This window comes from Bombus vosnesenskii, unplaced genomic scaffold, assembly GCF_011952255.1.
Source record: "Bombus vosnesenskii isolate JDL3184/JDL3185 unplaced genomic scaffold, Bvos_JDL3184-5_v1.1 scf7180000013431, whole genome shotgun sequence".
Taxonomy (NCBI): Eukaryota; Metazoa; Arthropoda; class Insecta; order Hymenoptera; family Apidae; genus Bombus; species Bombus vosnesenskii.
The window spans coordinates 832,944-857,129 of record NW_022883046.1 but is presented as its reverse complement, the minus strand read 5'-3'; the positions used below and the strand labels follow the sequence as shown (position 1 = coordinate 857,129).

The 24,186-nt window shown below is 33.4% G+C and overlaps 10 protein-coding genes and 1 long non-coding RNA gene across 17 annotated transcripts; 7 read left to right on the top strand and 4 right to left on the bottom strand.

Moving 5' to 3' along the window:
* Nucleotides 1-91: 91 nt before the first annotated feature.
* Nucleotides 92-585, top strand: LOC117238100 (sperm mitochondrial-associated cysteine-rich protein-like). Its single transcript, XM_033502737.1, has 2 exons — nt 92-147; nt 219-585. Exons 1-2 carry the CDS (start codon nt 92-94, stop codon nt 583-585), a joined length of 423 nt encoding a protein of 140 aa, XP_033358628.1.
* A 209-nt stretch (nt 586-794) lies between these two features.
* LOC117238120 lies at nt 795-1,347 on the top strand. The gene is made up of 2 exons (XM_033502768.1): nt 795-1,008; nt 1,120-1,347. Exons 1-2 carry the CDS (start codon nt 854-856, stop codon nt 1,322-1,324), a joined length of 360 nt encoding a protein of 119 aa, XP_033358659.1. The 5' UTR covers nt 795-853; the 3' UTR covers nt 1,325-1,347.
* Nucleotides 1,348-1,484: 137 nt separating this feature from the next.
* Nucleotides 1,485-3,304, top strand: LOC117238110. 2 transcript variants are annotated; one of them, XM_033502754.1, is made up of 5 exons: nt 1,485-1,627; nt 1,756-2,179; nt 2,253-2,423; nt 2,497-2,708; nt 2,791-3,304. In XM_033502754.1, exons 1-5 carry the CDS (start codon nt 1,552-1,554, stop codon nt 3,228-3,230), a joined length of 1,323 nt encoding a protein of 440 aa, XP_033358645.1. In that variant the 5' UTR covers nt 1,485-1,551; the 3' UTR covers nt 3,231-3,304. The 2 variants fall into 2 exon arrangements, with proteins under 2 accessions (XP_033358645.1, XP_033358646.1); XM_033502755.1 differs by having other exon boundaries at nt 1,504-1,627; nt 1,722-2,179.
* A 79-nt stretch (nt 3,305-3,383) lies between these two features.
* On the bottom strand, nt 3,384-4,793 carry LOC117238121 (trissin). The gene is made up of 3 exons (XM_033502769.1): nt 4,632-4,793; nt 4,380-4,432; nt 3,384-3,786 (listed from the first exon to the last, which is right to left on the bottom strand). Exons 2-3 carry the CDS (start codon nt 4,411-4,413, stop codon nt 3,587-3,589), a joined length of 234 nt encoding a protein of 77 aa, XP_033358660.1. The 5' UTR covers nt 4,414-4,432; nt 4,632-4,793; the 3' UTR covers nt 3,384-3,586.
* LOC117238116 lies at nt 4,721-6,395 on the bottom strand. Of its 2 annotated transcripts, XM_033502762.1 has the most exons (6): nt 6,022-6,395; nt 5,757-5,921; nt 5,484-5,669; nt 5,118-5,408; nt 4,954-5,038; nt 4,721-4,861 (listed from the first exon to the last, which is right to left on the bottom strand). In XM_033502762.1, exons 1-6 carry the CDS (start codon nt 6,083-6,085, stop codon nt 4,849-4,851), a joined length of 804 nt encoding a protein of 267 aa, XP_033358653.1. In that variant the 5' UTR covers nt 6,086-6,395; the 3' UTR covers nt 4,721-4,848. The 2 variants fall into 2 exon arrangements, with proteins under 2 accessions (XP_033358653.1, XP_033358654.1); XM_033502763.1 differs by lacking the exon at nt 4,721-4,861 and having other exon boundaries at nt 4,924-5,038.
* Nucleotides 6,396-6,477: 82 nt separating this feature from the next.
* Nucleotides 6,478-8,163, top strand: LOC117238115. Of its 3 annotated transcripts, XM_033502759.1 has the most exons (5): nt 6,478-6,587; nt 6,662-6,879; nt 7,002-7,622; nt 7,729-7,916; nt 7,993-8,133. In XM_033502759.1, exons 2-5 carry the CDS (start codon nt 6,789-6,791, stop codon nt 8,038-8,040), a joined length of 948 nt encoding a protein of 315 aa, XP_033358650.1. In that variant the 5' UTR covers nt 6,478-6,587; nt 6,662-6,788; the 3' UTR covers nt 8,041-8,133. The 3 variants fall into 3 exon arrangements, with proteins under 3 accessions (XP_033358650.1, XP_033358652.1, XP_033358651.1); XM_033502761.1 differs by having other exon boundaries at nt 6,498-6,879; nt 7,729-7,870; nt 7,993-8,163; XM_033502760.1 differs by having other exon boundaries at nt 6,498-6,879; nt 7,993-8,163.
* LOC117238114 (39S ribosomal protein L4, mitochondrial) lies at nt 8,160-9,337 on the bottom strand. The gene is made up of 3 exons (XM_033502758.1): nt 8,894-9,337; nt 8,404-8,812; nt 8,160-8,333 (listed from the first exon to the last, which is right to left on the bottom strand). Exons 1-3 carry the CDS (start codon nt 9,320-9,322, stop codon nt 8,188-8,190), a joined length of 984 nt encoding a protein of 327 aa, XP_033358649.1. The 5' UTR covers nt 9,323-9,337; the 3' UTR covers nt 8,160-8,187.
* A 129-nt stretch (nt 9,338-9,466) lies between these two features.
* On the top strand, nt 9,467-10,809 carry LOC117238117 (DNA replication complex GINS protein PSF1-like). Of its 2 annotated transcripts, none has more exons than XM_033502765.1 (5): nt 9,467-9,572; nt 9,651-9,715; nt 9,784-10,090; nt 10,162-10,297; nt 10,556-10,809. In XM_033502765.1, the coding sequence occupies exons 1-5, from the start codon at nt 9,504-9,506 to the stop codon at nt 10,564-10,566; spliced, it is 588 nt and encodes a 195-aa protein (XP_033358656.1). In that variant the 5' UTR covers nt 9,467-9,503; the 3' UTR covers nt 10,567-10,809. The 2 variants fall into 2 exon arrangements, with proteins under 2 accessions (XP_033358656.1, XP_033358655.1); XM_033502764.1 differs by having other exon boundaries at nt 10,521-10,809.
* Nucleotides 10,810-12,461: 1,652 nt separating this feature from the next.
* Nucleotides 12,462-20,504, top strand: LOC117238112 (NF-kappa-B inhibitor cactus). 2 transcript variants are annotated; one of them, XR_004494118.1, is made up of 4 exons: nt 12,462-13,955; nt 15,163-15,515; nt 17,915-19,622; nt 19,784-20,504. XR_004494118.1 is itself a non-coding variant. In XM_033502756.1 (3 exons), exons 1-3 carry the CDS (start codon nt 13,504-13,506, stop codon nt 18,310-18,312), a joined length of 1,203 nt encoding a protein of 400 aa, XP_033358647.1. In that variant the 5' UTR covers nt 12,462-13,503; the 3' UTR covers nt 18,313-20,503. The 2 variants fall into 2 exon arrangements, 1 of the variants encoding a protein (XP_033358647.1); XM_033502756.1 differs by having other exon boundaries at nt 17,915-20,503.
* On the bottom strand, nt 17,357-17,917 carry LOC117238125. The gene is made up of 2 exons (XR_004494123.1): nt 17,617-17,917; nt 17,357-17,521 (listed from the first exon to the last, which is right to left on the bottom strand). It is a non-coding gene; the product is annotated as an uncharacterized LOC117238125 (long non-coding RNA).
* A 590-nt stretch (nt 20,505-21,094) lies between the features above and the next one.
* Nucleotides 21,095-24,153, top strand: LOC117238108 (stress-induced-phosphoprotein 1). Its single transcript, XM_033502748.1, has 3 exons — nt 21,095-21,320; nt 21,719-23,256; nt 23,341-24,153. The coding sequence occupies exons 1-3, from the start codon at nt 21,312-21,314 to the stop codon at nt 23,411-23,413; spliced, it is 1,620 nt and encodes a 539-aa protein (XP_033358639.1). The 5' UTR covers nt 21,095-21,311; the 3' UTR covers nt 23,414-24,153.
* The last annotated feature ends 33 nt before the right edge of the window (nt 24,154-24,186 follow it).

Genomic DNA, 24,186 nt, shown 5'->3' with positions numbered 1-24,186 from the left:
TAATACCAAACTTCAGACTTTTATTTTAATAAGATTAATAAAATTTGTAGTCGTGTAATTGCAAATTACATTGCCGAGTCAAATGTCGGTAATGACAAAATGTGAACGACCTTATGGGAAAAACGATTTAAAACAGATGATCGAAAGGTATGATCGAAAGGGTGAAGCATTTTATCATTTGATGAATGCAATAACGGTCAACTTAAATATTGTTTTAGTTGCGGTTGCTGTCCACCAATGGATCCACAATGCCCACCTTGTTCTATATCGTACCCGCCTCAACCTGTTTGCTGCTATGCGTGTCCTACTCCACCATGCAAATTGGAATCAAAACCTAATTGTTGTCCACCTATGCCAGTCACCTGCATGCCATGTCCGCCTCGACCTTCACTCTTACCTTGCGTCCCACGCCCTTTCGTTTGTCCACCCTGCACAGGTCACCCGTGTATTACCTGTGCACCTATACCTAAACCAGTCCCAGCTCCTTATGAAGCCGGTCCTGTTTTCAGGGCACCTGTTATTACTGGTGGATTATTTTACGTTGGAACAATCAGGTGTTATCCGTGTTTATCATATGCTTGTTGAACCATATCTCGCCTATTTTACACCCTAATCCCAATCGGTCCTTCGAATATAATTACCTCACGAATAAAGTATTTATTGTTCAGTATTAATGATGTTTGATCTGAACTTTGTATTGTATATAAATAGTAGTATACATTTCATATATAAATAAATATAAAACAAATGTTATTATAACAATATTCAGCCCCTTCGCTCAAGATAATCGCGGTATTCAATTAGTTTTTAGAATTAATAAATCTTTACTAATTTTTAAATTTACAAGTGATTTATGATGGATAAAAAAATATGTGATCTCTGTCCACTAGATCATTTTAATAGAATCGGTTGCATAGTAACGACATGTAACTGGCCTTTATTAAATATTGTTCAACAAAGAACTAATCAACCATATTTACGAAAATTAGAACCAATAAAAGGTGTCAGGTAGGAATTTAATAGTAATTTATTGAATCTGAACATAATAGAGATTTCATACATAATGTAATACATTCATTACTTGCGCCTTTATTAATGTATTTTAATTGTGTATTGGAGATTTAAACAACCTGCAAATTCGCCACAACGTCACGGGTCATGGACAAATTTAATGTACCGTCCTATTGTGCAAGGAGGTTTCAGATATCGTGGTGTATATAAATTACTTCCTCTTGATCTTCCACCAAGTTCTCCTGTATTGTCTCGACCTGCCCCTGCTCCACCTACAGATTTTCGAGGAATAACAGTATATTGTTGTCGATAGCATTGGCTACATGCGTATACATGTATTCGCACGAATATATATTACATTTATGTAAATTTGAGCGTATATGCTTTATTTCAATTTATACACTATAAATTATAAGGCATTAATAAAAATAAATAAAATGTATTAGCGCGTTCTTTGTATTACATGAGTAAGAAGTGAGGTTATGTTTTTATTTTATAATTAGTACTAAAAATCAATTATATTTAAAATAATTAATCAGCATGGAAGCAATATGGAATCGCATGCAATTAGAACGTCCTCCCAATGCAACTTGTCATATCGAACGTCATAAATTTGGTAAGTTTAATTCTGCTTGTAAACAAAACAATAAAAAATGTTGTGATATAAATTTTTTATACGAAAGGCGAATAATCTTCCATTTAATAAATAAGTACATGATATTTTTTTATTTTTGTCACTATTAGATGCATCTGCATTTCTATTAACACTGGACAAAATTATAAAAGATATAACTTCTCAAGAATTATTGCACAAAGAAGCAGCAATTTTAAGCAGATTAATTTATCGTATGAAAAGAAAATTTCGAAATGACAAAGGTGTCAAATCAATGTCTAAAATAAATAAAGTTTTGCTCAAATATTTGTCATTATCGCTTGAAAAGGAATATGAAAATTTGAAGAGCTATGTTGGAATAGATGAAAAATATATTACATTATCTAGTAAACAAATGGTAGAATATGTTTTGGTTAAAACACAAGGTTTTGCAAAACTTATATTACGTTTGGAACAGGTCTCTAAACATGCTGCATATTTTCTTAAATGTAGAATAAGTTTAGGTCATGCCTGGTCTACTGCTATCACTGCATTTGCTGTCGTTAGTAGAATATGGTATGTTATTTTTGTATTACATAGTGTAAATTTATAAACTATAGCTATGGAGTATTGGTATATTTTGCTACAGGATTTTGTCAAGGTATCTAGTTAAGAAAGCATGTACATGGTATAATGACTTATACCAATACCTATACTCTTTTGAATTTGTTGGATTACCTTGGCTACCCAAAGACTACGAACTTACAAATGATTTAAAATCATGGCTATCAGTACCATGGATAGATAACCCTATCTCAAGGCATGTAAAAGAAAATAAATATAATAAATTATTATATAAAACTGTTATAGTTAAAAAATTTGTATTTACATAGCATTCCCAGCAATTACGGATTAAAGAATACAATGTTTAAATTAATTACCCCACGTGAATATGATTCAGATGAAGATCTAAATTGTGATATACAAGATTACAACAAAGAAACAAAATCTGAAAATACATTTTCATGGGTTGAAAATAAAAATGCTATACATGTTTCAGTTCCAAGTGAGATAAAAAATGGTGTCTCTAATGATGATGCAGGAGGTATAAAAGCAAATTTACGAATCATATAATAAAAAGAAATATTATTTATATATAATATATTTATAAAATTTATTTTTTGTAGAAATTGTAGATCGTCATACTTTTAATTTAAAATATATTCAAAATACATCAATAGCTGATAGAAAGGAACATAAAATATTCACAAAAATCGAAGAAACAAAAGGAAATACGGCATATATTAAGGGCAGTAATCGAGAATCTTATTTCGATGATGTAAGAGACGAATTTGTAACCAAAAAGAAGAAGAAAAATTCCGAAAAAAATTTAATGGTAAAAAATACCTCAAAAGGATTAATTACTTTCGATGCTGTGAATAATATATCAGATTTAACGATACTTCTAAACAAAGAATCATATCCTGGTTTGGATAAATTAAAATGGAATATGATTAGAAATAAAAGCAAAAGATTATTAGACAAGTTGGAAATTTGTTCTGATGGAAGTAAGCAGTCAATTCCATTAAAAAAAATAATGAAACGTATAAAAAATTGGATTGCTTAAATACAGTGTATGTGAATATATGTAAATATCGAATGTAAAAATAATATAAAAATAAATATTATATTTTTTATGAAGGGAGTTTTTCATTATCTTTTATTTTCCTAACATATTTTAAACATGGTCTAAGAAAAAATAAAAAATAATAACGGTGTATTTAAAGTGTTCGATATATTTAATTTATTGCACTTGATAACGTAAGAAAATTATGGTACATTAAATATTCTTATTTAGAACAACGGCATTGCAAAATAAAAATATTTATAACAATAATTAAAGTAATTATCCCTGAGTACATAACGTTTTCCTTGTTTCGATGAAGCATACCGGCATAGAAGTACAAAATATATGACAAATAATCAGTACATGTCGATATTCGGATACAACCAATTCGTATACAACTGTGGTCTCATCCTCCATTTTAATCCAAGATCAAATTGTCTTTTCTTCATATTGTTGAAGCAACAAGCACGAAATTGTCGTGTTCCACATTTCTCGGCGCATTCTCTGCCACACTGTTCGCAAGATAAAGTTTCTCCAAAGACCCATAATGCGCATACTATATTGCAAAAAATATGTTTTTCTTATTTATATTTATATATACATTTTATTTTATTCTAACTAAAAGAATTTGCTGAAAACCGAGTTAGCGATATTTAAAGCACTATTAAAAAATTATTTGTTTAAAAAAGTATAAAGGAACGTATTTGATGCATTTATGTATGTTACGAAAAAGGTGTACGATCATCAATGAATGTTAAGCAAGTAATTACAAGTTATTGCATCTATATAGGGCATAAGCTAATGCATATTTCGACTAGAGTTCCTTCTTCTTCTTCTTCTCCTTTTTTCCGGTTTACATTAATAAAGAAAAAATATTAAAAAAATTGACTGTACTTATGTTTTATCTTCTTTAATGAGAAGTACAGCAATAAATGCAATAACATCGTAACAACTGCTTTAAGTGGTGCGCTGTATAATGATGTTATCAGCTTCAAGTGGAAATTATATTATAATCTCTAATCCGATTTATTTTAAATCTGTTTTAGGATATTCGAGCAAAGTAACTATTTCATCAATTTCAGAATACTTCCATTTATAATAAATATTAAAAAAATACATTTTCTATTATGAGAAGTAAATATGACTTACCTATGAAAAATAGTGCCACATAAGTGCAGTTCATTTTCTGGTTCGATAATTCACTGTCAAATAAAATAATAACTGTAGTTATTATATCGTCTATCATGTTATACACTTTCCGTTAAATTCAAATAAAAAAGAATTATAAAAAAATGATAAAACAGTACACGTATAACACTGCAAATTTATGTCGAATCAATTTTTCTTATCAAAATTTAAACAACACGACTTGAAATGCCAATTTTGAAGATGCCAACTTACGAATCCTTTGTGGATGAGCGCTGAACGGCAAGTGATAATCTTTCCGAGGACCGCTGGTTGAAGATATATCTCCCCACCAACTCCTGTTTCCGCCTTAATCCTTAACGCACACGCAATTGCATTTTCTGTCTTGACATGATATTTAGAGAGATTTCTGATTTGAAATTTTGCTATAATAAGAATTCGCTTTGTACGAATATAGATCTATCAGAACTAATTACTTTATAATCCTAAAAAGATCGTGAAGAATTTGGTAATAACATAAATACATCAAGTTTCATACATAGAAGTCTTAAGCTCTTTGTCTTATACATTTATTTACTTTAATAATAACACTATGTAGATGATGAGGATAACGTCACCAATTTTATAGCTTGACGCGTTACTAATCTGTGATAACATTTGAACTGAAAATAGAAAAAGGTAGTTAGATGCATATGTTCATTTCCTTTTTAGTTTATATGCCTATATTGGAACGAATCGAACTAGGATAATAAACGATTCTTTCTCTGCGTTTATAATCCGTGTGTGGTATAGAAATTTCACACTCTAATAGCAATGGTTCCAAAGGATTTTTTACGATTGCACTGCGTGTTGCAAAAAGGATGTTTTTATATTTTATTGCTTCTACAGTTTTATCATAATAATTATTGACTTCGGTTCCTTCTATGTAAATTTTTAGTATCGGTCGCGGCTGTGCTCCGTTTGCTACACATGTTAGATTCAAATGACTTTTATTGAAAGAAGAAACATGAATGGACAGATTAGTTTCTGGCACTGTAATACAATATTAAGTAATAGTGTTATATGTCACATAAATTATTCGATTATTATTTACAATTACAGAGTTACCATAAATAATCATTTTTGTTCCTTTCGTGTCCTCTTCCTGGAAGGTGCTAATCATACAAGTATACTCTCCGCTCATTTCGATCATGGCCATTTTCAAATGTATTATAGATTGTGAATTAGAATGTCTTAAATTTTGTTCAGGATATTCAGCAAATCCATCTATCACTCCTATATCCTGAGGTGGCACTATAGTTGGGTTACAATAAAAAGAAAAAACATCATATATCGAATAGGGTCGCTCGGCTCAAAAAGTTCAATTATGTTTAGTATTACTTGGCGGTATCCATTGATAGATTTGGTCTTTGTTATGGTACCATTTTATTACAAGACCGTTCTCGTCTTTAGTGACATTGTAAATGCAGGAAAGATCGATTGGTCCAGTTCCATTACGCACTACGTGCGGAACGTTCAATGTGTAAATTTTTGAGGCGCATATATCTGGGAAGCAATCATAGTCATAATTGTTCTAATACACTTCGAATCTATTAATCATAGTGAAAAATAACTTTTAATGCATACGATTAAAGGAGAGGATTACCTGTAAAGCGGCTTTTTACCACTGCTGTGGCAAGCAGAAAAACGATATATGCTACCGACGACATTTTCTACGAAGATTAGTTTTCAGACTGATGAACAATTAAACATGCTTCGTTAATCTTAAATCAAGCGCAGGTGAAAGGTTCTGCGCAGTTACCGATTATATTGTTTGTAGAATAAATATCTTTGGAATATTTTGTAGCGAAAGAAACAAATTTATATGTAAGAGAAACGCTTGATCATGTTATTTATTTCTTTCAATATTTACAATGATTAATATTTATCATTCTTTTTCTTATAAATTTGTTTGATTTCCTGATCTACTATAGTACATTCCAGCCACTCTTTAAATTTCTCCGGACGCTCCTCTTAGTTTATACTTCTCCCAAGAGATGGCGATTGAAATTCTGTTAAATTTCAATTGGAAGCCTCTAGCGCTTCTATAGAGTGCTCACTCACTTAGGATTTTGTGCTTATAAAATATTGTATGTAAATAATAACAGTGTGTTAAAAAATTAAATACATGAATTTTGTATTTCTCAATGAAAACATTAAAACGTTTAAATAGTAAAATGATTTTTCAATATTTTGAGTCAGTCTATCTTAAATAAACATTCGTATGACCCTCTAAACGATTATAGATAATATATGGTGAGTGAAATCACTGACTTCAACGTTTCTATTATTTGAATAGCGAGTATGAAAACAAACAGTCACAATTTTTATTGCTAACGTTTATTGTTAAAAATCAATATTATTTTATCAATTATGAATGATGACCCAAGAGAAGTACTTGTTCTTCTTAATTCTTTGGGCTTTGTTGGAATTACAGCACAACAACTTAAAGCATTTATGAAAGGTAATATTATTGATATCTTTTTTTTGTATTTTATAATAGTTAATATTTAAATATTTTATGCACATTGTAACTAGCATTGTTGCATACTGATTCTAATTCATATTCCTTTTTCTTGGTACAAGATTTAAAGTTGTATAGGAAAATAAAAGATCGTGAAAGACAGCAAAAAAGGGAAGAAATTAAGAGAAAAATAATAGATAAGCAAAAAAATATGATTCAAGAAATTCTTACAGAACAAAAGACAGAGTTTCATTCAGTTGAAAATACTATATCCACTAATTCTTCTAATTCTTATTTTGATGACACCATTGTAAAGGTAATAGTGACAAAGTTATCAAGTGATAAAGAAAATGAAAATCCTACAAATTTTGAAGAAAACTATACAAATGTAGGTCACAAAGTGAATATTATACAGTCAAAATCCAAATCCATGAGAACAGAAGATCATTGCAATGTTAAATCTATTGTTATGCCATGTAATAATATAGAGGTAGATAATAAATCTTGTTTAAAAAGTAAAAATAAATATGAGGGGTGTTTGAAAAAAGATTTCCATATAGAAACACAAAGTACAACAAAAATACAAGATGATAAAATACAGATTCAAGAAAAATCAACACCTTTGCAATCAGTACGTCCTATGAGTGCACCAAACATTTTAGACCATCAGCAAGGATATATTGGAAGCAGCCACACAAAAAGTACATCATCTACAAAAAATACTCATTCTGGAACAAAATCATGTAAGCTTCTAACATGTATCATATTGTAAATATGAACATAAATATAACATAAATACAATTAAATTACAACATATAAATACAATTTTACTTTTTTATTTCAATATAGTTATTAGACCATGGAGATTGCAACCAGACATCCAAAAAAGTAAAAATGTTAAAAAGACCGATCCAGTTTTACTTTATCAAAAATATCAACAGGAATGGAAACAAATGTCTTTTCCTGGGGAAGCTAAACATGCAAGCATAAGGTGGGCCATTCGTGAAAAAATGTTAGGTGAAGATCCTCATCCAGCAGTAAGGGTCTTTATTTTTATATAATTATAATTCGGTATTATATTTTTCTTAATATCATTGACATTTGTCCTTGCAGCCTCTTCCTAAAAAGTCAACTAGTATGCCAACATTAAGAAAGAAGTGACCTTTATTCAACTAGGGATGAAAATTTTGTTTTGATATAAATAAGCTTAAAACTGATATTGATAATAATATTGAATTGTTATAAGAAATTAATGACAGTTACAGAAAATAAATGAAATTGATATTTCATGCTTTTATTTTTTAATTTCTATTGCTGACTAAGTCTAAACTTTGCCATTAATTTACGATAATCTGGCCTATGTAAATGGTACAATATTTTGTCTTCAATTAAACGTGCAGCTCTTTCAGTAAGAATTAAAGTATTATGTTTTAACATACTGTAGACATTCAGGCCTGGAAAATAAATTTATAATGAAGGTGATATAAATTAAATAACATCAAAATCTATTAATATATAACTTACCATATACAGGCATTAAATTTACATGCTTTATTGTGTCAGTTGCTTCTGAGATGTTTTCAGGCATAATATCATCAGTATCAACAAACAACACAGAAGGTCCCCAATGTCGCTCTTCTATTAGTTGTTCAATATATGATGGTTTATTGGATGGAATTTCCAAATCCTTAACAATATACAAATCATCTTGAGCTAATTTAACAGACAATGTAGATGTAAGTCCAGCAACTCGGGTATAAAAGGGAAGCATGTAAAAATGAGTTGTAGGAGATCTAGGTCCATGTACTACACCACCACCTCTCCATAATGGGGAACGTATACTTGAATGACGGGAACGACCTAATCCCTTTTGTGGCCATGGTTTCTTGCCACCACCTCTTACTTCTGAACGTACTTTTGTATGTGCATAACACTAAAATGAAAAATTAATTTACCCATCTTGTCATTCTTGATTTAAGACTAATAGGGGTAATTAATGAGATGTAATAATTACCACAAAGCGATACATTCTTTGCCAGTGTATGTTTTCATGAATTATATCTATCCTAGGAGATGCTCCATAAATGTCGGGATGTAGAAAAACAAGTCCTAATTTTTGTCTTTCAACGGTATCCAAATTTTCTAGCCATACCTCGCGCGGTCTTTGGTAAAAATAATTTTCATCTTCATAACTTCTTTTGGAAATGATTGGATGAATTTTTTCCGTGATAGCCTTTGTACAATACGTTACTTGTTGCGAATATGCTTGTAACTTTGTAATAACATTTCTAAGCGATAACATTTCAATAAAAGAGTTTTTTGTTATTGCATCTAAACACAGTTTATTATTATAAAAATAACCTAAATGTTTTCGATAATGTTCAATTTGACGTGAGATGTCGCTAGACTCAAAGATTTTGTAGATGTCACTACCATTGAACATGAATGGCTTAGTTTATGTAGGAACTGGTCATTTTTAAATGTAGTCATTATTAGAGTCAGTCGGTAGTACTGTACTCAACAGCTGATGTTCAAAAAATTTGGTACTTATTATTAACAGTAGTATATATATTTTTATAGTAGTATATAGTAGTTATATATATTTTTAACTATATTTTTAAAATATGTATGGAAGAAAAGGCTTTAAGCTTATTTCAGAACTAGATTTATATTCTGATATATTACCATTCAATGTAGGTTGTATGATAAAATAATGTTATGATAATATTAGAGATAATTAAGTAATGATCTAAAAAAAGATTTATTTATAGGAGGTACTTGTTAAAGAAGTTTTACAGGAGATGCAATGTCTCTATGATGCAAATGTAGCAGATAGGTTTGTATAAGGTATAACAATGTAAAAATTAAAACGTAGAAAAAGCTTATTATTGAATAAACTTTCAGCAATGCCATTAGGAATGATGATAATATGGCATTATTGCCATCAGTACAGTTGAGACATACAGCATTAAAAAGAAATAAAAGATGTGTCTTAGCATACATATATAACAGAATGAGAAAACTAAGAGAATTACGATGGGAATTAGGGAGCATTCTACCACCAGAAATAAATTCCAATTTATTAAATGCTGAAATTCAATGGTTTCAGTCATATAATAAGTCTTTAGCTAAATACATGAGATCTTTAGGAGAAGACCATGGGTTTAATCTAACAACAAATATGGTACCTCCAAAAACTCCTTATGTAGAGGTATATATAAAATAGATACTCAAACTCTGTTCTAATAACAGCTAAATGTACAAAATGTAATATTATTTCAGGTCAAATGTGTAGAGGATTTTGGAAGATTGGAATTAGATGATGGCCAAGTTATTTTGCTAAAAAAAAATACATATCATTTGCTACCAAGATCTGTTTGTGAACCATTGATACGACAAGGAATTCTTGAACATAAGAGTACATGATATTATTATTTTTATATTCTGTTAAAATAAAAGTTATATTCATAAAAAAAATACTTTGTTTATCAGACCCAAATTTTATTGAAATATATATATTTATGAAGTATTTAAAACACTTAAATCTTAATTTTATATAGAAGAAAATGCATGATTTATTTTTATTCAAAATTACGTTTAAAAAATTTATGAGCCCGTATATTCATGTTTACTTTCATTAGGAATTTCCCGTGTAAACTTAAATTCCGTATAACAGCGCGCAGTTGATTCAAACAGTTGGAAGCTAGTCTGCATGCGCTGCATTGCGCCTTGTGCTCAAGTACGTTACTTTGTTTGTCTCTATCATAAGATTTAATCTATTTTTAACCTAATCTTATACATAGAATAATATATGTAACTACGGATTCTTCCCTATTGACAAAAGACGATGCAAGCAATTCATTTGAAATCGATCAAGTCTACTAACGTGATCTTCATTTGTTGCACTTGCGACTTGACATCTTCAAACGGGTAAGTGATCACTTAAGAAATATATAGTCACTTTTTCCGATAAATTATTTGTATTTTGTTTAAACCTGCTTATAATTTTTATTCGAAAATAATTTAAATATCTGACAAGCAGATTATTGTATAAATAATACTTTTCAATATAACATATAGAAAATTTACAAAGCTGATTCGTAAAAGATATAATATGTTTTATTTTTATTTCTATCGTAACAAGGATACAATAAAATGACCTAATACTTTATCCGCTTCAACTTTGAGTCATCGTATTTCTTTAGACTTTGAACACTTAAAACATCATTAATATGTTTAACCTTGTAGAATACAAGTAATTAAGTGATGCTATTGTTCTTTAAAAAACTTGTTTACCATTGAGGACTTTCCTAGACTTTATAGATGAAAATAAAATCGACATCAGAAAACAAATCGTGCGAACGCACTTGATACATATACAATGTACAAAAAGTGAATTCAAAGTGCGATAGCTAAGTTATTGATAATGAATGGTGTATCTATCGATGAATTTTGCAGATGAATTCGTGAACAATGCAGATATAATGTGTATGTATACGTACTGAGCTTATCACAGTTAGGTTTTTCCCAGATAGCTTTCGCACCGAATTCTCATTCATCGTTACTATAAAAAAGTTTGGTCACATCTTTTTTCACACAAGGTCAGTGACAAATTTTTATCAATAAATCACACATTATCAGGTCGATAAGGAAAAATTTATATAATTGCACAAACAGAAATAGTATTCATGAAAAATACTCTATTCATTATTAACCAACGATTACATAAAATTATATAATTCGTTGTCATTGGTCTACAGGTTAAGTCTATCATTTACAAATGCTTTAACAACCTTCATCAATCCACAGTGGCCTTTCACTCTCATTTATGTAGTACATTAATAGTAGCTATTGTTTCCGAAATAAGAAAGTACATATTATGACAGCAGTCTGGGATTATCGGTGTACTAGCGATTTGTGTAACGGACGATAAAAAATACGATTTCCCTTTGTTTTAAGGTCGAGTGTTAGTAACCATCTTTGGGGAAAACCGTATTTAAGCTCCCATGAATAGGACCGAGATTCACTTTTAAAGCGCATCGTACCAACGTGTCTTCTAGGTATATTACTTTGTAATCCGTAGTATTTGAAATTATTTGTAAACATTGGTAAATCTTCTAAATCGGAAATACCGATGGAATTTCCAGCGAGTGTGCATCATATGGATTGACAATTCAAAAAGAAAGTAGAACGGTGAAATCTGCATGTTCCTACAGAAACATATACATATACGTTTGACATGCTCGTTCACAATAACTTAACGCTTTCCCGTCACTCCTTAAGTACCTAATAAAATTTGGTTTGAATTTATCGATAATTCAAATGCGAAATAAAGATTTAAGCCATAGTTCATTAGATTCTTCATTCTCAGTTAGCAAACGGATACCTGTCTTTCTACTTCGTAAAAATTAATAAAGGTAAAGAAACGAATGTCAAGTAGATAAATTACGACCAGGTAAATGACTGTAAAAAGAGAAAATGCGCGTTCGTATGCAATGTTACACGACGTCGAAAAATTTGTTCTGCGCCCGATCAGATACTGTAGTAAACTTTAGCATTGAATCTGCTTTTCTTTTAGATCGTTTTGTACATTACATGAAAAGTAATTTCATAAATAATAATTGATAATTTATTTAGAAATACTCCTATGATATATGTTCGCATATATCGAAAGATAAAGATTTGCTTAATGGAATGAAATAATCCATCAAACTACTTCCGTGTAAAATTGCGAAATTATTTGCAGTAAATAAGGTGGGATTTCTTTTATGGAGTTTCCGACTCCGCTTTCTTTTTCTAAACTGGTTATCTAAAGAATGCCAAGTTAAATTGAGTACACAGTGTATACGCGTAGCTGGCCCTGCCAGAGGATGATGGGTTTTCCCACCCCTACCTTTCCCCTTTGAGAGCTCACAAACCGCTGATACCGCCAGAGGTTCCACTGTGTGAAGCGGCCATCGTGGAAGTTACTCAGCGCGTCACCTAACGTTACACGATTAGTTGGTTTCCAGACAGCGCGTTGAGTGGAGTTTCGATACAATTACAAATTTGCACGGTTATCAAGTATATATTATTTTGTTTTCTTTCTCTACAGTTCTCCGTCAGAAACATAAACTTTTATTCAACAGACCTAACCTTTCCTTTGAAACCGTCTTCCTCACTAATACGTGAAATTTTCTGATGAACGCGAAATTATCGTGGAACGACGTGCACTAGCCACCGTTATTTACGAACACACAGTCAAAACGAGAATGCGACGACAACGAGAAACCGAATACACGTAAAGAAGCCAGCTGTTCGAGGCGAACGACAATCGAATGATTGCTCGAATAAACGGAGCAGTGGCGTCGCTTGCGAACGAACGAAACAGAGACGAATGTATTCTTGTTCAGAGAAGGAAGGACAATCGAACGAAATCGTAATAGTCGATTAAAGCATCCGCACGGAAAGCTACATAAATTCGCCGTGTCAAGATTTTAGAGAAGTATACATAGTGGTGTATACACAGTGCGTCGCTCTGTGTGTCTGTGTATATGTGTATACAAGTCGCATGATAGTTTTCCTTCAGGCAAAGCGGGAAATAAGTAGATTTTCGGCCGCGGATTGAATATTGATATCGAAAAGATGTGGCATTCGCCGAGAACGACACCGATGGAGAACAATGTTCCAGAAAACGAACAACAACAAAAGTGCGAAGATCAACGTAATTCGAGCCACGCCGATTCCGGATTTCTCTCCAGTGGCAATCTCCAGATCAGTTCGGAGCTGTGCGACTACGAATTGAATGCTGCAACAACCGCACCCGTCGCCCCGGAACCAATGAGAGCAGATAGTGGCGTGGATCTTGGCTTAAGCGAAAGCTTGAGCCAGCTTACATTGAAACAAGTTACATTAAATCCTCTGGCAAGCGGCAAGGTTCAGGTTGAACCTACCGTCGAATTGACTCCGGTAATCTCCGAGAAACTCGAGCAAGAAGATGCTTCAACGTTGCGACACGATCTACCTCAATCTCTTGACAAACCGCTCAATAAGGAACCTTGGCAGCTCTACTATACTCAGGACGACGATGGTGACACGTAAGTAATCTAGATGTTATGTATTTCTCCCTTTCAAAACAAGTTTGACCTAGTTTGAACAATATATAAATTCCGATTAAGTTGGCACGTGTCGTGTCATGTGCGTCACAAGTAGAATCGTAAGACGTCATGTTTCTGAAATTTCTGATATGACTAACGAGATCGTTAGCGAGCAAAATAAAGTGATAGTTAATTTCACGTATATATATGCAGATCGGCGCATGCTCCGTTTCGAAGCAACCTGTAGCCCGCGTTACTTTCAAGAGTTTTAAGTGACATTATTGTTTTCGAGCGTATCGGTCGATGTTACAATAATAATAACGTATTCCGTTCAATGGATGTTTTTCTTTGTATGATGAAACAATGACTTGATTTACATATAACCTGTTTCCTTGTATCGATTAACACGTAGGAAGTGTTGTTTTATATAATACACGTAATACATATGTATAGTCTCATAAAGAAAGCATCGTAGATGTTAAGAATTTTAAACAAAACAAATAAAAAGGATAATTGTACCATCGTTCCGTTTAAATGATGACAAATGGTATTTTAAGATAAATGCCTTTATCAAGTACAGCTGTTGTTTTTCTGATCATACGAGAAATATGTTAATCGAAGCAAATATTGTTACGCGTCATCGTATGCACGTAGATCGGCCGATCGTCTCATACGCTTTTCGCAAGGCGAAGCACATTGATCAATTAAATTATTGCAATCGCGAGATACACGTCCAAGAGATCCTTTCAAATTGTGATACGTCAAGGAGAGTACAGGGCGACAGGGGACGATAGCACCAATGCCTTTCAGGGATAACTTCCGGGAAACTTCAAACAATTATATACAAATTTTTTTTTACGCCATTTTCCTCTCTTCGTATTATAATGTGTAATACGAGTTATACAATTAGAAAATTCTATCAAAACGTTGCATGCGTCATTGAATGACGAAACATTGACCTTTGCACAGAGAAAATAAACTGTGAAACAAACTCTGAAATGAGGAAAAGAAATTATAGTGGCGCTTCGAGGTCGAAGCCTACTCGCGTAAATACGTACATTATCTCCACCAATGACCGATGTAATATCGCGATTACCCATTGCAGAGCGAAAAATTGCAACACATTCTTTTTCATCTTTATGCAAACGTCTTTCCTTAAAGCCATTAGTAATCATTTATTTTTTTTCTTTCTCTCTCTCTCTCATAGGCTACTTCATATGGCCATAGTGCAAGGCTTTCTGGAAGCTGCGTTCAGCTTGATAAGAATGGCGCCACATGCCTGCCTCTTAAATATCCTGAACGATGACTGCCAGTCGCCCCTGCATCTGGCCGTATTGACACGACAACCGAGGATTGTTAGGCGGCTTATTTTGGCAGGTGCAAACCCGACATTGAGGAACTTTAGCGGAAACACAGCCCTTCATTTGGCGTGTGCTACCGGGGATCTCGCCTCCGCGAAAGCCCTTACCGATCCGTTAACACTTGTTGAAAGGAATTATCTACGCCAAGCAAAGGAAATACCTGCCCTGCCACAAAACCTAGAACAGAGGAATTACGATGGTAACTAGTAAATTCATACTCTTCATTTTTTCATATTCTCCATTTCACTTTGCTTACTCAAACATTTCTCAATGAATTAACATTTGTTTGCTTAAATCTCATCAGCGACAACATTTTATGAATAAATGAATAGAATAGCAACACAAAGTAGTTTTAGTACATTCGTTAAATCCTTGAACATTTGACGATGATGTATGACACAAAAAACACCGAGGATAAAGCCTGTTCTTATTAATGGACAATAAAAAGAAACCCATGGAATAAGATGTTTTGTTAAGAAGGCAGGAAACGCGCGTGACACGGGTTTAGTATTGCTCGCGGAAAGGACAAACGAAGCATCTCGGAAAATCCTAACAACTTTTACCGCATGAAACAACAGTCATTGGCATCGCACGCGCGCGCGCCGCACACGGGGAACAATTCTGTAACCACGATTATGCGCGGGTTTCCCATGATTTCATCGAGAATCGAGAATGATCCGTTATTCCGTTTATTTCGTTCGGAAATTCCATGAAGTTAAGTATAATCCCATTATTGACGATTCATGATATTTTTGAGAAAAGTGATCAATGCCACTTGTCACTTTCAAATAGATAATATTTTTCGAGACATTTCCAAGTAACAATCGCGTTATTCGTAATTCCAAAGTAGCTTCCTTTTCAGTGACTATTCAAACGAGAATTCGAGCCGCAGCTAAATGTGCTACGGATGCTTCGAAGAAAAGTTTAGTCAGAAATCTTTTCCACTATGCCTTTTGTATCCGTTGTCTATGCATCTTTCACAGACTCCAGTGTAATTACATTTACAAGATTTCCTTTTGCTATGCTAATTTGATATATCCGTGGTTTTACGTTAAATATTTCAAATTGCGATGCCTGAATAATCGAACGTTGAACGTTAGCTCTTTTACAAAGCTCCGGAATTCCCACATAACGTCATCCATATACTCCATTCTAGGCTTATAAAATGGATGTACACATGGAATGGCAAGCTGTTGGCGTAACGGCTGATTTTGGACCATGACGAAATAAATTAAGCTACGCTTTTGCTATGGATTTTTGATCTAATCGCAAGCTCGCGTGTCTGTTACTTGATTCTTACGTTGCGTCGTACGTACATACCGGTGACGTACAACGTGCTTTACGTCTTATCGATTTGTCAAGAAAAACGTAAACATTCGCGTGTGTAATTTTATCGAAGCGAACGAAAAAGCACATGCTCGAATAACTAGGCTTAAATTAGAAAGACATACGGCCTTTCGTGATACGTATGATTCAATAGTGGAGCAGAAACGTTAGGGGTTCAAGTGTAGTCGCGGTGATTCGGTCGATGAGACGCGCCTAGAGAATTTCACGGATGAAGCAATTAGGTAGGGGAAGAAGAAAGCGAGGAGAAAAGAGTGTTGCGGTATTAAGCTCGGAATACACGCGACGGAATTTTGGCGCGTCGTCTGTGCGTGCGTGCACGCGCGTTACATCACGCGCGGCGCGCGATGAGACAGAAAGCTCGAAGCAGATGTTTTTGATATTTAAAAATACCTGCGCGACTATTTGCGTGTCGTGATATTCTTGCCTCGGTTCGACTCGATTCGACTTGGGAAACCCCACAATGGCGTGGAAATCGGTGGACACGTATATGCTTTCACCCTTGAACGTTTTCGTCGGAGAGAACGAAACGAGGAAGGAAAAAGAAAGTTAACGATTCTTTCGTTGCTCTTGATTCTCTATTTTTAGGGAATAAAAACTGAAGAAATATCCGATGAAAATTTAATCTCCTTGCTTAAGAGGATCATCCATAATAAAGAGCAAATCGATAATTGCCAATACAATATCGTTTAAGTGTATCGAGAAATTTCGAAATACATAAATAATCTATTTCTTTATGTACTTCTAACGCAATTGCGTTTCGCGCATCGTGCATCGATACGTCTCGATAAGAATAGAAACATAAATATTTGCGCGGTAGAGATCAGCTCTCTGAAGCTCCCTGTTGCGAGGCGAGTTCAGCTGCAACAAAATTAGTAATTATATTCCGCCAATGTACATGCTGCCGATGGTAACAAGGGAGGTTAATTTTAGCAGTTACTTTGATCGGTACGAACCTAGTTTGGACCGCGGGACGCCAGCCAAACCTCCGACGACAATGATTCACCACGTCTTCCTAGTTCTATCTATATCTTGTAGAAGCATGTGACTCGGTCGCATCGTTATGAAAAGTACGCGTTTCCACCCTCGTTAAAGACGCACGAACGTGTATTGACATAAATGATCTTTTTTTAATCGTAGAACAATGCCTCAAACAAAGTATTCATTCATACGTTATCATACGTTAATAATTCATGTATAAATCATATGTTAATCGTTCAATATTTTATGTAGATGTTATACTTTGCGTTTCAGGAGAAATGTGTTTGCACATAGCCGCCTCATCGGGTCAAGTAGAGTTGGTACGGCTTCTGCTACGCCTCGGAGCGGATCTTGAAGCCAGAGAAGCATTGGCGGGGAGAACAGCTCTTCACCTCGCTGTGGAGAATGGGTGTCGGTCAGTGATCGCGTTCCTCCTTCAGGAGTGCAAGCCTTGCTTGGATACGCAAACCTACGCAGGGCTCACTGCATATCAGGTAGCTCTGTGCTACGATATTCAACTCGCAAGGGAATTAGTAAGACTGGGCGCAACACCGGAACCGCTTCCAGAGTCAGATTCCGACAACAATGATGAAGACGAAAGCTCTGCAGCTAATAATTATTTACCCGCGATCGTGCGACTTCGACAAAACGTGGTCGGTGTCAAAGTATAGAAATATTTACCGATACGTTGATCAGATCAACAATTCGGTTTGTTGTACGATGGATTATTTAATTGATTATAATATCATCGAGAAGTCATTACCGACGATGTCTTGACAAATGGTCGTGACGATGCATCACGATACGGATACATAGGGTAGACAGAGATAGTTTGAACTCCGACAAGTGCAAGTATTAATCACATCAAATCGAATATGTTTTATTTGCTTAAAGCTAATTAGCAAAATCAATGTGAAACGTATTGTAAAGACGATGAAAACGAAAGAATACACGAGGTAACGAAGGACGAGCAAATACATAAATATGTCTAATGCTAATGTCTAGTGCTTCAGTAAGAAGCAACTACTATACTTCGGTAACGAGAGAAACGATAATGTTCGAAACAAATAGAATCGTTGCAATATAGATAATCGACTGCAAAGGATTTACATTTACGCTTAGGAGATCATAGGATCTCGTTCTGTAAATATAGAAGAAAGTATCAGACTTTTTTATTCGAATAGTGTGAGAATGTAGCAGTGACATCCGTACGTTTGGAAGCGACTTAAAATAAGAATCTACGCTGATATAAAAAAGTAGAAAAAGTAATATGTAACAGAACACTCGTAATTTCATTGCTCATTTTAAGGTGTACATACACATAATTTATATTAGATAAAGAGACCGAAATAACACTTATAAATAGGACTATTTATCAAAGAACGTATCAAAGCTCTACTGAGCTTTATTTCGCCAGAATACTTCGGTATTTTACTGTGAATGTTTAACGTGTATTAATTTCCCCGTTCCCCCTCTTCCTATTGTTGTATATAGTCAAGTTTTGTTAGTATCGTAAATATGTTGTTTTTACGGTATCAGCAGTAAAAGAAGGATAACATTAACGTTGTTACATAACGATGATAATTATTTTTTAGTAATAAAAAGTCTTAGAAAATGTATCATAGATTTTAGAATTTCTTTTGCCGATAAATACGAATAGCGAATGATTGTTAACAAGCATTAGCAAATATATAAGATTCGATTTTGATTATTAGGCAATAAATACAGAAAATACAATATGAAAGCTCAAAGAAGGATGAAATGTTATAGCTAATTTTGCAAAAGCCGGCGTAAAAATATGGAGCAAAGACCGGCTGTTGGTTATTTCGAGTTCGTAACGTGTAATGGTCTAGGCATTCTAAGAAGTCTGGAGACTTATTCCTTTTTGGGGGAGTTCGGACTGCGAAGTGCACAGGTTCCGGGATATATTTGGCTCTTGGAAAAGAAAGGATTCTACTAATCGTCTACTAATTTTTTGGCTGTAAGTAGTAATTCATTTATATTATGTTCTATTTACATTAAAAATATAATAATCTGAATCTTCTATCTTTACAAAGTACGTATGTATTATGTTCCTTGTAATGTAACAAAAAATATTCTGAATTCTATGATAAAATATCCGAGTGCGAAATATAATTCTAGAGATAATTTTACGGTTATCGAACTGCTTACGAACGAAAAAATGCAACACGACAAATATCTGGGATTCCCCAGTTACTCCAGTTTGCTGATGGAAATACCAGGTTCTGTGGCAACGAAAGTAATGTCAGATCAAGCAACCTTGGACACTAAACATTTTACCACACAAAGTTGTTCGTACTAATGGTACTTAAAATGCACCTACGTTCGTGAATCATTATAATATATGCACATATATGTCCTTTTTTATTTAATACGCTTCCATGTTCGGATTCTACGATTAACTTGTATCGTAAATCTGAGCGTCCTTAGACTGTAATATTGGAACCATTTTTTAGTGAAATGTATATAATACATTTGTAATGTAATGTATGTAGTATCGGGCCTAAGAAACATCGAGTTAACTATAGACAATGTCGCGAGAGCCGAGGCGCTGTCGGCTCCATCAATTATCGGTCCTTCGTTATCGATCCTTCAAATAAATAGTTTCGCCGAAAAGGCCTACGTGACCCTGGCTACGAGCGTCCGCGGAACACGTGTGCGGTGGGCCTAGCAAAAGACAAAGAATGCTACAACGGCCAGAGAGTCAGTTGAGAAGCAGAGTGTGAGTTGAACGGACAGTTGAGACGAAAGTGTGAATCGACGTGCGACGATATTATAGTCGGTCCTTTTGTTATTGAATATCGCTTATTAAACTAGAATAAACTCTATTTATATTCCTTTTGTTATTGAATATCACTTATTAAACTACACTAAACTTTGAATTTACCATCATTACTTGTCCTTACTTTAAGAATCCATACGTTACTACATGTATATACAAGTTCATACATAAAAATTATAATAATAAGCCATACGAAACATGAATTAAAGGCCAAAATTCTGTTAAAGAGAATCTAAATATCTAATTTAGAGACGTAGTTACAATTATGATTGTTTGTGTTTGAGTACATACACATATATATGTATTTATTTAACATATTTTTAAAGATTAAATTATAAATTAGGAAGAAATGTAAATACAGTAATAATGGTTATAATAATAAAATATGATGAAATATAAATGAAAATATAATATTATGTAATTACACATAGAATATACATATGTGTATAGAGAGATCGCGATAGTAAAATATAATCATATATAAAATGTAATGTACCAACAGTCGACAAAATGTTAATAAATATAATTTATATATGTATACATTGCAAAGCAGAAAATACTTTACAAACGAATATAGTATAATTTGGATTAAATGTGAAACTAGTTTGGCAATCAAGTTGCATATAAAAGAAGGACAGAATGTTTTTCGAAGGTACTAGAAAATTGTGGAATATAATCACAAAAAGGCATTGCGTATAACTAGTTTCTCGACAATTGAGAAGAGGCGCTAGTTGTCCATTTCTGGAGCTTTCTGAAAATCTGCGCCGGCTCGAGTGTACTTCACGAGTCATCACGTATCTTCGTGAGCATAAAAGAACGAGTTCTGAAAAATAGAACGAAAGTATTACTGTTCTAAAGTCAAGCGTTATGGACCAGGTAAACATTCTTGCCACGTTGATTACTATCACGCATTCCTTAAGGTTAAAAAGTTGCTAATTTGAAAGGCACTGTATTTATCCATGATGCTGTTAATTGAACACGCTTTGTTTTAAGAATTGTCTTATTCCTTGCTTGTCGCGCTATTTTCTCGTACATTCTATTAGATTACTACAAAAGATATCAATTCTTGTTTCTTTTTATTTAATTTTTTGTTTTGATATGATCGTTTATATACAAAATTGAACATTTTTTATGCTCGTTAAATAAACGATATTTTTCGCTTCCAAGTTAACATTGTTATAACTCTCTAGAAAGGACGTTTCGATCTTTTGCTACTGCTTGTTTCCTTGAGATTCCAATTTAATGATACCAAATTATTAAATTTAAATTTGCAGGTATATGTACTAAAACAGAAAGGTAATTCTGCTTTACAAGAAGGAAGATATGAAGAGGCTATTAAACATTATACAGAAGCAATTGGCTTAGATGAAAATAATCATGTTTTATATAGTAATAGATCTGCAGCATATGCTAAAGCAGGAATGTACAAACAAGCTGTGGAAGATGCTGAGAAAACTATAAGTTTAAAGCCTGACTGGGGGAAAGGATATTCACGTATGGGCAGTGCCTTGGCTTATTTAGGTAAATTAAATGCATCTATCAAAGCATATGAAACTGGCCTGCAACATGAACCTGACAATGCCCAACTACAAAGTGGTTTGGCTGAAGTGAAAGCTCAACGATTAATGACGTCAAATCCCTTCAATAGACCAGATTTATTTGTGAAGCTTGCAAACGATCCCAGAACCAAAGGCTTTTTATTAGATCCAGAATATTTAAAAATTCTAGATACTCTCAGAAATAATTCAGAGTCTGCTGCTGAGATGTTAACAGACAAACGGGTACTTACGACTCTTGGTGTATTAATGAATATGGATACTGACATGGAAATAGAAACGAACTCATCTCAGCAATCAGAACCTCCGAAACCTAAACAAGAATCGCCTAAGCCTCAGAAGAAAGAAGAAGAAGATTGTAATACACCTCAGAAGCTTGCACAGCGTGAAAAGCAATTAGGCAATGATGCTTACAAACAAAAGAAGTTTGAACCAGCTCTTCAACACTATAACAAAGCAGTCGAATTAGATCCTACAGAAATTATTTACTTACTAAACATAGCAGCAGTATATTTTGAACAAAAAGAGTATGATAAATGTATCGCTCAATGTGAAAAGGCCATTGAAGTTGGAAGAGAAAATAGAGCAGACTTTAAGTTAATAGCTAAAGCATTCACTAGAATTGGACATGCATACAAAAAGATGGAAAATTGGAAACAAGCTAAAGTGTATTATGAGAAATCTATGTCAGAACATAGAACACCCGAAATTAAAACTCTTCTTTCGGATATTGATAAAATCATCAAAGAGGAGGAAAGAAAAGCATATATTGACCCAGTAAAAGCAGAAGAAGAAAAGGAATTTGGAAATGAAAAATACAAAGAGGGTGATTATCCAACAGCTATAAAACATTACTCAGAGGCTATCAAAAGAAATCCAGATGACCCAAAATATTATAGCAACAGAGCTGCCTGTTATACGAAATTAGCAGCGTTCGATCTTGGGTTGAAGGATTGCGAGAAATGTGTTGAAATTGATCCCAAGTTTATCAAAGGATGGATAAGGAAAGGGAAGATATTACAGGGAATGCAACAACAAGGAAAAGCACTTACTGCTTACCAAAAAGCATTGGAATTAGATCCTTCGAATAGCGAGGCATTAGAAGGATATCGCTCATGTGCCGTTTCTGTTAGTTCCAATCCCGAGGAAGTAAGGAAGAGAGCAATGGCAGACCCAGAAGTCCAAAGTATATTACGGGATCCTGCGATGAGACTTATATTAGAGCAGATGCAAAGCGATCCTAGAGCTTTACAAGAGTAAGTATAATCAATCCATTAGATTTATTATATTAGAACAATTTTTTTCATTTTATATTAATATTATAATTTTTCTATTTATAGCCACCTGAAAAATAAAGACGTAGCAGCAAAATTGCAAAAACTTTTGGAGTCGGGTCTCATAGCTATTCACTGAAGATGAAAACATCCGCATTTGTGCATAGCCATGTGCGACATTTTACCGTCGTCAAGTTCCTTTGATATCGAGGAAACAACGCTGTTCATTATATTTTTGTGTATTAGAAATATGTTATTTAATCAAGCAGGTCGCTTAGTGGCGTATGCATTGAATATCTGTGTTCTGAAAAAGCCATTTTAAAGCATACATTTCGTTGCAAGATATTTTCGAGCGAATACAGTGGCCTTCAGCTCATAGACCATTTTTGAGTTGTAAATCTTGTTACAATAGCTGATGCTTTACTATGTCTTACAGAGTGTAACTATGAAAATTGATTTCTTACATAATTATAAGTTTTTACATCTTTTGCATAAAGTTACACTTTCACTCGTAAATCATTAATCTCATCAACCTCAAGTACGCAATATTTTAAATTTGTTACATGTGGTCTAAGTTAAAGGAAATTATTAAACCTAATTAAACTTAATTAGTGTCAATAAAACATTTCCATGCGTTGAACATGTATTTAGATAACATGTATCTATTTCATAAACCAATACAGTTTTGGTCTAAAGTACTAATACTGTAGCGATGATGGAGAATAATAATAGCTATAATTACAACTAATTATAATAATACTTGTATGATTTATTTACAGTCAAATTCAGTACAATATAAAAGTAAGATAAACAATGTAATTTCAGAATCTGTTTATTACAATATCTTTTGCATCAAAATATACAGAGACTTTCCATATGCATATTTTAATAAAATCTTGTGTTCACATTAAG

What these genes read in the sequence shown, in the direction of transcription:
- LOC117238117 (XM_033502764.1), top strand. Translation starts at nt 9,504, where the DNA reads ATGTATGGAAGAAAAGGCTTTAAGCTTATTTCAGAACTAGATTTATAT. An exon ending in GATGCAAATGTAGCAGATAG is followed by an intron (nt 9,716 to 9,783) that starts GTTTGTATAAGG and finishes ATAAACTTTCAG; the next exon opens with CAATGCCATTAGGAATGATG. An exon ending in CAAAAACTCCTTATGTAGAG is followed by an intron (nt 10,091 to 10,161) that starts GTATATATAAAA and finishes ATATTATTTCAG; the next exon opens with GTCAAATGTGTAGAGGATTT.
- LOC117238100 (XM_033502737.1), top strand. Translation starts at nt 92, where the DNA reads ATGACAAAATGTGAACGACCTTATGGGAAAAACGATTTAAAACAGATG. An exon ending in TTAAAACAGATGATCGAAAG is followed by an intron (nt 148 to 218) that starts GTATGATCGAAA and finishes ATATTGTTTTAG; the next exon opens with TTGCGGTTGCTGTCCACCAA.
- LOC117238116 (XM_033502762.1), bottom strand. Translation starts at nt 6,085, where the DNA reads ATGTCGTCGGTAGCATATATCGTTTTTCTGCTTGCCACAGCAGTGGTA. An exon ending in GGTAAAAAGCCGCTTTACAG is followed by an intron (nt 5,922 to 6,021) that starts GTAATCCTCTCC and finishes ATTGCTTCCCAG; the next exon opens with ATATATGCGCCTCAAAAATT. An exon ending in AACAAAAATGATTATTTATG is followed by an intron (nt 5,409 to 5,483) that starts GTAACTCTGTAA and finishes ATTGTATTACAG; the next exon opens with TGCCAGAAACTAATCTGTCC.
- LOC117238114 (XM_033502758.1), bottom strand. Translation starts at nt 9,322, where the DNA reads ATGTTCAATGGTAGTGACATCTACAAAATCTTTGAGTCTAGCGACATC. An exon ending in AAAGAATGTATCGCTTTGTG is followed by an intron (nt 8,813 to 8,893) that starts GTAATTATTACA and finishes TTTTCATTTTAG; the next exon opens with TGTTATGCACATACAAAAGT. An exon ending in AAATTTAATGCCTGTATATG is followed by an intron (nt 8,334 to 8,403) that starts GTAAGTTATATA and finishes TTTATTTTCCAG; the next exon opens with GCCTGAATGTCTACAGTATG.
- LOC117238108 (XM_033502748.1), top strand. An exon ending in GATCCTAGAGCTTTACAAGA is followed by an intron (nt 23,257 to 23,340) that starts GTAAGTATAATC and finishes TTCTATTTATAG; the next exon opens with CCACCTGAAAAATAAAGACG.
- LOC117238120 (XM_033502768.1), top strand. Translation starts at nt 854, where the DNA reads ATGATGGATAAAAAAATATGTGATCTCTGTCCACTAGATCATTTTAAT. An exon ending in GAACCAATAAAAGGTGTCAG is followed by an intron (nt 1,009 to 1,119) that starts GTAGGAATTTAA and finishes TGTGTATTGGAG; the next exon opens with ATTTAAACAACCTGCAAATT.
- LOC117238110 (XM_033502754.1), top strand. Translation starts at nt 1,552, where the DNA reads ATGGAAGCAATATGGAATCGCATGCAATTAGAACGTCCTCCCAATGCA. An exon ending in GCTGTCGTTAGTAGAATATG is followed by an intron (nt 2,180 to 2,252) that starts GTATGTTATTTT and finishes ATTTTGCTACAG; the next exon opens with GATTTTGTCAAGGTATCTAG. An exon ending in CTCTAATGATGATGCAGGAG is followed by an intron (nt 2,709 to 2,790) that starts GTATAAAAGCAA and finishes TATTTTTTGTAG; the next exon opens with AAATTGTAGATCGTCATACT.
- LOC117238121 (XM_033502769.1), bottom strand. Translation starts at nt 4,413, where the DNA reads ATGAACTGCACTTATGTGGCACTATTTTTCATAG. An exon ending in TGTGGCACTATTTTTCATAG is followed by an intron (nt 3,787 to 4,379) that starts GTAAGTCATATT and finishes TTTGCAATATAG; the next exon opens with TATGCGCATTATGGGTCTTT.
- LOC117238112 (XM_033502756.1), top strand. Translation starts at nt 13,504, where the DNA reads ATGTGGCATTCGCCGAGAACGACACCGATGGAGAACAATGTTCCAGAA. An exon ending in CAGGACGACGATGGTGACAC is followed by an intron (nt 13,956 to 15,162) that starts GTAAGTAATCTA and finishes TCTCTCTCATAG; the next exon opens with GCTACTTCATATGGCCATAG. An exon ending in AGAACAGAGGAATTACGATG is followed by an intron (nt 15,516 to 17,914) that starts GTAACTAGTAAA and finishes TTTGCGTTTCAG; the next exon opens with GAGAAATGTGTTTGCACATA.
- LOC117238115 (XM_033502760.1), top strand. Translation starts at nt 6,789, where the DNA reads ATGAATGATGACCCAAGAGAAGTACTTGTTCTTCTTAATTCTTTGGGC. An exon ending in TCATTCTGGAACAAAATCAT is followed by an intron (nt 7,623 to 7,728) that starts GTAAGCTTCTAA and finishes ATTTCAATATAG; the next exon opens with TTATTAGACCATGGAGATTG. An exon ending in GTGAAGATCCTCATCCAGCA is followed by an intron (nt 7,917 to 7,992) that starts GTAAGGGTCTTT and finishes TTGTCCTTGCAG; the next exon opens with CCTCTTCCTAAAAAGTCAAC.